Consider the following 7,090-nt stretch of genomic DNA (forward strand, 5'->3'; position numbering starts at 1 on the left):
TGTGCATGCATAGAGTTGATCCTCAAAAAGAGCCTTCACAGTAGCAAGCAAGGTCTCCTTGGAGCAGTAGTGAGAAGGTGTAGCGTAACTACATAGCTGGTTCTTTGAGCAAGGGCTTCATTCTTTGAGAGAAAGGGCTACTTGGGTGGGAAGAGAGAAAAAGAAGGCACATAGAGATTAGAAGCACCTTCATCATGTGACTTGTAAGCAACCTACCAACATCTTCTAACAAACCTACACCCAATAGTAGCGTGTAGAGAGAGAGAGAGAGAGAGAGAGAGAGACCTCCATATTGGTGGACTAGTGTGGCCTACAATAGCCTTGGTGGTAACCTCACATAGCATCTCGACAATGGCTTCGATATATTATCTAGAGTCGAGCAACCCTTCTCCACACTGTGCAAAACCTTCAAATGGCATGCAAAGCTCCACACAAACCTTATCTATTTAGTCCTAAGGGTTTAATCGTTACTATTTCATTTGTGGTATAAAAGAGCCTTACATAAGAGTCTTTTCACATAGGCTCTTTCATTTGGGTTTCCTTATTAACTTGTGCATCATCTATATAGTATTCATACGTGAAGCATTGCATTTCTAACATAAGATTAAGAATAACATCGACGACTCCTCCATTCAATCGATCATTAATCTCTCTTGTACCGAGACTAGACACTGGCCTTGAGACATACTTAAGTGCAAAGACCTTCCATTTGTGCTTGAAAAGTTCAGCGGTGAAGAGTTACATACTTGGTAGTCAAGGTCAAGTTCTTACTAATGAAGGGATCACTTTGGGGGATTGTTATTAGTGGAAGAGAGAAGTACCTAGAGGATGAAGGTACTTCTCTGGGTTTCCTTATTAACTTGTGCATCATCTATATAGTATTCATACGTGAAGCATTGCATTTCTAACATAAGATTAAGAATAACATCGACGACTCCTCCATTCAATCGATCATTAATCTCTCTTGTACCGAGACTAGACACTGGCCTTGAGACATACTTAAGTGCAAAGACCTTCCATTTGTGCTTGAAAAGTTCAGCGGTGAAGAGTTACATACTTGGTAGTCAAGGTCAAGTTCTTACTAATGAAGGGATCACTTTGGGGGATTGTTATTAGTGGAAGAGAGAAGTACCTAGAGGATGAAGGTACTGAAAATAACATTTCGTTAAGCTATGATAAAAAGGACTTAGCCATAGATATACCCACCACATCGCATCACAAGCTACATCTAAGGGTACTTGAGATGAGCTAGAGAAATTGTTTGGGGTAAAACAAAAGAATTAAAAAATAAGCTTGAAATTACAATTCTTTGGCTTGGACATCAAAGACAATCACTCTTTCAGCACACCTTAACAAAATGAATAGTACACTAGAAGAGTATAGTCCCTTGGTAGCTAGACTGAAAGACCTCCCTAATCCAACCATTATAGGAGTGGAAGCAACACTCATAGAACAAGATAAGCGGATTAGATGGAAGATAGCCCAAGCTACATTAAGTGAGGAGAAAACATTCTTCTCAAGAGGACTAGCACCCAAAACCAGAGAAGGACCAATGATAAAGTTGACATGCCTTTACTATGGAAAGATAGACCATATGGCGAATGATTGTTATCATAAGAAACGTACCAAAGCAGCAAATATCATGATCCAAGATGAAGACAAAGGTGAGGCTCCCAAAGATGGAAGCAACCCAGGGCAGCTATTTTGAGCATGAGAGGCTAAGATGATAACTCCAGCATATGACTAGGAGTGTAGGTCCACTGTAGTATGTTACATGATAGAACCTCATCAAATTGAGAGAGTGTTGAAATAGCAATGTTTGTACAACATAAAGAGAGCAAACGGAAAAGCATGCACATTAAAAAGAAAGAAGAAATACTAAGCGTCCTAGCTCAAAGATTGCTCTATATGGTTACTTGTAAAAGGTGAAGTCAATGATAAAAAAGATAGCACGTAGAAAGCACAAGGTAACGTGTGTGAGCATTTATGACACATGAATGGCACAAGGATGCCTGTAGCTTATAGGTGAGGGCTCTTTGAGAGCTATTAAAACAAGTAATTCTTGGCTCATTTTAGGAGCTTAATTAATATGACTTGATGCCTTGATTAGTAATTACCCTCATTATTTTCCAATCATGATTTTCATTATTTTTTTGATCCTCAATAGCATAGGTAATTTTAAGTAAAACCACCAAAACGAGACAATGTGTTCGTACAAAAGATAGAAACTATGAAAGACTCACCCTTTGCTTCCATAATTCCAAGTGCACAGAAGAAATGTATTCACCAAATTATCTATATCATACCATGATATTGTTTACCTTGAAATCTACCGCGATATACCCTTTTTTGCAATCACTCCCATCACAACAAATCCAAATGCCACAAAATTTTTAAGCACAATTTGGCATAAATGGACCACAAGCCCATCAATTTTTTTTGCTAAATGAGCTTCTAGTAGAAAGTTTCTAAGCCTGCTAGAAATCTCCAGTAGGCAGCAAATGTGTATGTTCGCTGGAATATCCTCCACACACTCACCAAAGAGCTTGATCACATTCTTTGTCAAACTTGAGGGATAATGGTTTAAATAATATGGTAGTTGTATTAAGTGCCTAACAGTGAGATCAGTAACTTGAATGAAATGACTCAAGTTACAGATTTGAGAGCTGCTTTTGATGGACTAAAACAGATCAATGAATGAATTTTGATTTTAAGAATCAAGGAAAGGAGTCTGAACTTTCCAAGGTGCTATGATAATGGTTAGATTACTAATAAAACAAGGACCAAAGTTGCATGTAAAAAATGAGAACGAGAGCTATTGTGATACATTGATTGGGCTAAGAAGCACAAAGCATGAGAACGGCGAGCTTCACATAATTTGCGTGAACTAGCTTTCTTCTATTGCAGGTTATATTAGCTTGCTTTTATAGACAGTGGATGTAACTTCTTCCACTAACGTGCTCAATAATCAATTCCTTTGACATGGCTAATCTCACTGATCGAGCTAGCTAGCCAGATAGTTGTACGTTGAAAGATTTATTCACCATCACTAGTGGCATGTCTTTAACAAGCTAAATGAATTCCCCACGGTATGCCTATGAGTTTGCATACACATGTTATTTGAGTAGCCCAAATGTAGATACTTAAAATGTGCAAAATTCCTATCAACTCAAACGTGTGTTCTAGACATAATAAACAATGCACCATCACTTGTCAGATTCTTGCCAGAATGGTTTGAGAAAATGCAGAGAAATAATACAAGTTTAAAGATTATCTCATTAGATGTCAAAATGCAGCCCATGTGAAGCTGCATCACATCACATGATGGCAAATTGTATATACCTAGATGAATCCAGGAACGTGCCCAAATTCACCTTATAAGAAAGTGCAATTTATAACCTTGTGGTGGTAGTCATCCACAAGACAATAAACTGTCAACTCCATGATGGCAAATTGTCTTGAAGTACAATTAATTGAGATAAAAGGAGGCTGGATACAGTACATGGTGCCCAAACAACACCAGCCCACCATCACCGCCCAAGTGGGTGGGCAATCAATCTTGCCCATCCTAATCCCTGCTCCCCATAAGCAATGTTGATTTCATTTTAGAAGAGGTAGAATGAGTACACTCAATAGAGAAGAAGAGAGGCAAATATAGCTTGTTTCACAAGAAAAAAAAATGCTATCAAAATTAGATCAAAGGAACACCAGAGGACAGAGGGGGAGACAGGTAGGTCCATATGTTCAAGAGCAATGCAACCTAACATTTAGCAAGGGCGTTTATTTCACCCTGAAGCAACCTCAATTCTTACAGACCCTCCATGTGGCATCTAATACAAAGTTTAGCCTCATGAACACCCATGAATGCACAAGCTCTAACCTGCACTCCTCACACCTCATCCCCTTTAGGATTAGCCCTAGAACCAACCAAAAATCCTAGCTCCAATACAGATCAAAACAAGAGTTGTGGTTTTTCTTTTCCAGAGATTTGTGCAAGAAAATAGCCCTACACAGAAATTTAAGTTCCCCAACAACTTTAAGCAAAAATGCTCTTTTGCTGAGATCTATGCAGAGCACACTAGACTTTTTGTAAGAAAATCGAGGTTATTGTTCCGATCTGAAAACCCTAAGGTCTCCATGCTATCTGCCTCACAGAGCTAGACTAGTAAGTGGTGATTTTACACCCAACACACACAGTAGTAAAATAACTTAATCAATAATTAAGCGCACCCAAACAAGTGTGCCGAGGGCTAGCCTCTCAACAGCCCATTATGATGTCCAGCTCCCAAGTCCTCACCCTAAGAGCCCTTTCTATCTAGCCAATCTTAGGATTTACCCTGGACTTTCTTGACAAAATTACTGAGTTGAATTTTCTGTAACACAAATGAAAAGGGTACTGCATTGCTGTGCCAGTCTCTTGAAGTAGAACTGACCTTCTAGGCAGCTCACCATATCCAATCCTTTGCTCTTGAAGTAGGGCCATGCGGAACAATCGATTAGAAGACACAATTGAATAAACTAACCAACTAAGATCTTTATAACCTTTATTTTAAGAAATGAATTTGGATACATTTTAGTTGTAAAACTGCCATTTCATTTTGATACTCAAAACCAGTGAATTAGGGAGTTGCCCTTATCTTGATAAAAAAAGGTTTTTTTCAAGCACCGTTCTGTAACCAGCCTTAGGATCAAAGCTTTGTAAAATTTCATCCACTACAGCATACAATGACCCAAATTTTTTTGAAAATTATTACTCTGTAAAAACAGGTAGCTTGAGCAAGTCCTCAATGAATAGATAAAATGGACAGACCAAAAGAGAAGAAATGATGGGTTTAGCTGGAACCTGCATTTGCTTTGCAGCGATGGGTGGCAACAGGATGCTCAAACACCTTAGACATGGGTGGCAAGAGCAGGCGGGGCCGGAACAGAGCTGAGGATCGACATAAATCCGGTAGCAGCGCTGCCCTCCTCATCGAGGAAGAGGTCGTCAGGGACGCGGAACGCGGCGTGGACGCAGATGATGGCCAAACCGATCATGGCGGCGGAGATGAGGATGGATCCGACGCTGGTGAGGAAGACGATGATGATGGTGAAGACGCTCATGAAGGCGAGGAGCTCGCGCTCACTGAATGTACGGCCAAAGATGGCAAAGGGAGCAGTCCGGATGAGGTACATGTATGTCCATGCCCCCAAGAGGAAGCAGAGCATGAAGAGGGACATGGGGTTGGAGATGAGGCTGAATGCAACCACGGCCGTGAGCAGGAGGGTGTAGTTTACTCTGAAGTAGCCCCAGTTCTTGCGGATTCTGCTTGTGGCGTCCGATACAGAGTCCGGGCGCGCAAACGCCGTCCGATCTACGAGCTCCATCCATGGCTTCCTCTGCGAGAGGGCCTGCCTAGACCCTTCTGAGATGCGCGCCAGAAACGCTCTCGCTGCGGGCGTGGATGCCAGCGCCATGGGAGCCCCGCCTCCAAGGGTGTCCTGATTCGCCATTCGAACGCCTCTCTCTCTCTCTCTCTCTCTCTCTCTCTCTGTGTAGAAATTAGGGTTTCGGCGAGGTGAAACGAGGGTTCCTGCGCAGATCTCTGCAACTGCGGGGGTAGATCCCTGTTTGCAGACTAGGGTTTCTGCTAACCTCTAAAAGATGGCCTTTAGAAATGACTGATTAATTTCGATAATTATAATTAAACACGACCAAACCATCGTGCCTTGTCAAGCTGCTTTTTTTTTTTAAATAAAGAGCTTGAAATGTATTAAAGCGAAAGGGGAACTCAATCCCTTACAAAAAAGCTTTTTAAACGAAGAAGCTTGCCTTCACCAAAGGGGCCGAGCGTATCAGGTAAACTTTCACATCGCTCAGACCTCTATACGAGTCTGAAATTCAACTAGTTCCAAAATACAACTGATGCGTTCAGTGTCTCTCGAAGTGACAGTTAGCTCCTCTATCTTCTTAGATTCCAAGATTCTTCAAAACTTTAGGGTAACCGTGCTGAGGGGTTAATCGGGTCCGAGTCAATCTTTGTCTTGAGGATCGACTCTAATTCAGCAATGTCAGAAGCCAACTTCTTCTTGGAAACCTATAAAGCATTCCTAAGCTGCAACAACAGGCTTAGACTATGGGTCAAATCGGTTTCTTTTATTTTGAAAAATAATATTATTCTTGTGTGTCCACACGGCCCACATATAAGCAGATCTAATTCTATTCCACAGCACAGTAGAGTAACCTTTTGCCTCTCCCATAAGAATTTCTTTCCATGATAGAGCAACCAGGTGAGCCGGTTTTATGCACCTATGTAAGAAGTCAAGAGCATCTTTGTTGTCAACACATGTAATGAAAAGATGGGGGATAGACTCGATGTGCCTATTGCATCTTGGACAAAACCCATTTCCCTAGTTTAAAGGCTCTTTGATTAGTCCATAAAGCCTTATGCAAGATATCAACCACAAAAGATAAGAGAGTTTGGGGGGGGGGGGTATTATCATGGACCATGCATGTTTAGCTGCATATAAAGAAATAATGTAAAATGGAGATTCCATATGGCAACCCAATGATTTGATGGATCAATAACATATCCCTAGATAGAGATGGCCCATCGATTATGAACGCCGATGGCTCCATCACCACCACTACCCAAGCTTTGATCAGTGGGGTGAACCAGTGGAATTCCTTTGAGACTCTTTTCAAGCTAAGTAGAAACTCTCCATAGACTTTGACTTCTTACAGACATATACAACCTAAAGCCAATTTTTCATGAAAAATCCAATTGTTGATCAACTGAGCTCTCTTAGGATTAGTTAACCCCTTAATGTTGAATGATAGAATCTTGTTAATCGTAATTTTCTTTGAGTTTTAGGGATTGGCTTTGTTCTCCCAACATGAATCTTCTCTAGGGGGATAGGGGACTCCATATCTCCCCGATCCTTCTTTTAGCTCTGTTGGCATTTCTTGATGAGGTAATAGAGGGTGCGGCAACATGGAAAGGGCTTGTGCAAAGCTTTTACTTGAGAGGGATTCTTTTTTTTCAAGGGTGATAGAGGAAATATGGCTAGGGAGTTTTTATTCCTTGAGTGTTGGGAAAATTATTGGGCC

At 41.0% G+C, this 7,090-nt stretch overlaps 1 protein-coding gene across 4 annotated transcripts; it reads right to left on the bottom strand.

Annotated features, from left to right (window-relative positions):
• Positions 1–3,256: 3,256 nt before the first annotated feature.
• Positions 3,257–5,677, bottom strand: LOC147614780 (PRA1 family protein B3-like). 4 transcript variants are annotated; one of them, XM_086780126.1, is made up of 2 exons: positions 4,844–5,677; positions 3,257–3,575 (listed from the first exon to the last, which is right to left on the bottom strand). In XM_086780126.1, exon 1 carries the CDS (start codon positions 5,491–5,493, stop codon positions 4,891–4,893), a length of 603 nt encoding a protein of 200 aa, XP_086636252.1. In that variant the 5' UTR covers positions 5,494–5,677; the 3' UTR covers positions 3,257–3,575; positions 4,844–4,890. The 4 variants fall into 4 exon arrangements, with proteins under 4 accessions (XP_086636252.1, XP_086636253.1, XP_086636251.1 ...); XM_086780127.1 differs by lacking the exon at positions 3,257–3,575 and adding an exon at positions 4,198–4,467; XM_086780125.1 differs by lacking the exon at positions 3,257–3,575 and adding an exon at positions 4,611–4,713.
• Positions 5,678–7,090: the final 1,413 nt, after the last annotated feature.

The sequence above is a fragment of the Cibotium barometz genome, chromosome 41 (genome assembly GCF_041138505.1).
Source record: "Cibotium barometz isolate CiBa-2024 chromosome 41, ASM4113850v1, whole genome shotgun sequence".
In the NCBI taxonomy this organism is placed as follows: domain Eukaryota; kingdom Viridiplantae; phylum Streptophyta; class Polypodiopsida; order Cyatheales; family Cibotiaceae; genus Cibotium; species Cibotium barometz.

Excerpts from the sequence above, each read along its gene's own strand:
- LOC147614780 (XM_086780126.1), bottom strand. The coding sequence starts at position 5,493 with ATGGCGAATCAGGACACCCTTGGAGGCGGGGCTCCCATGGCGCTGGCA.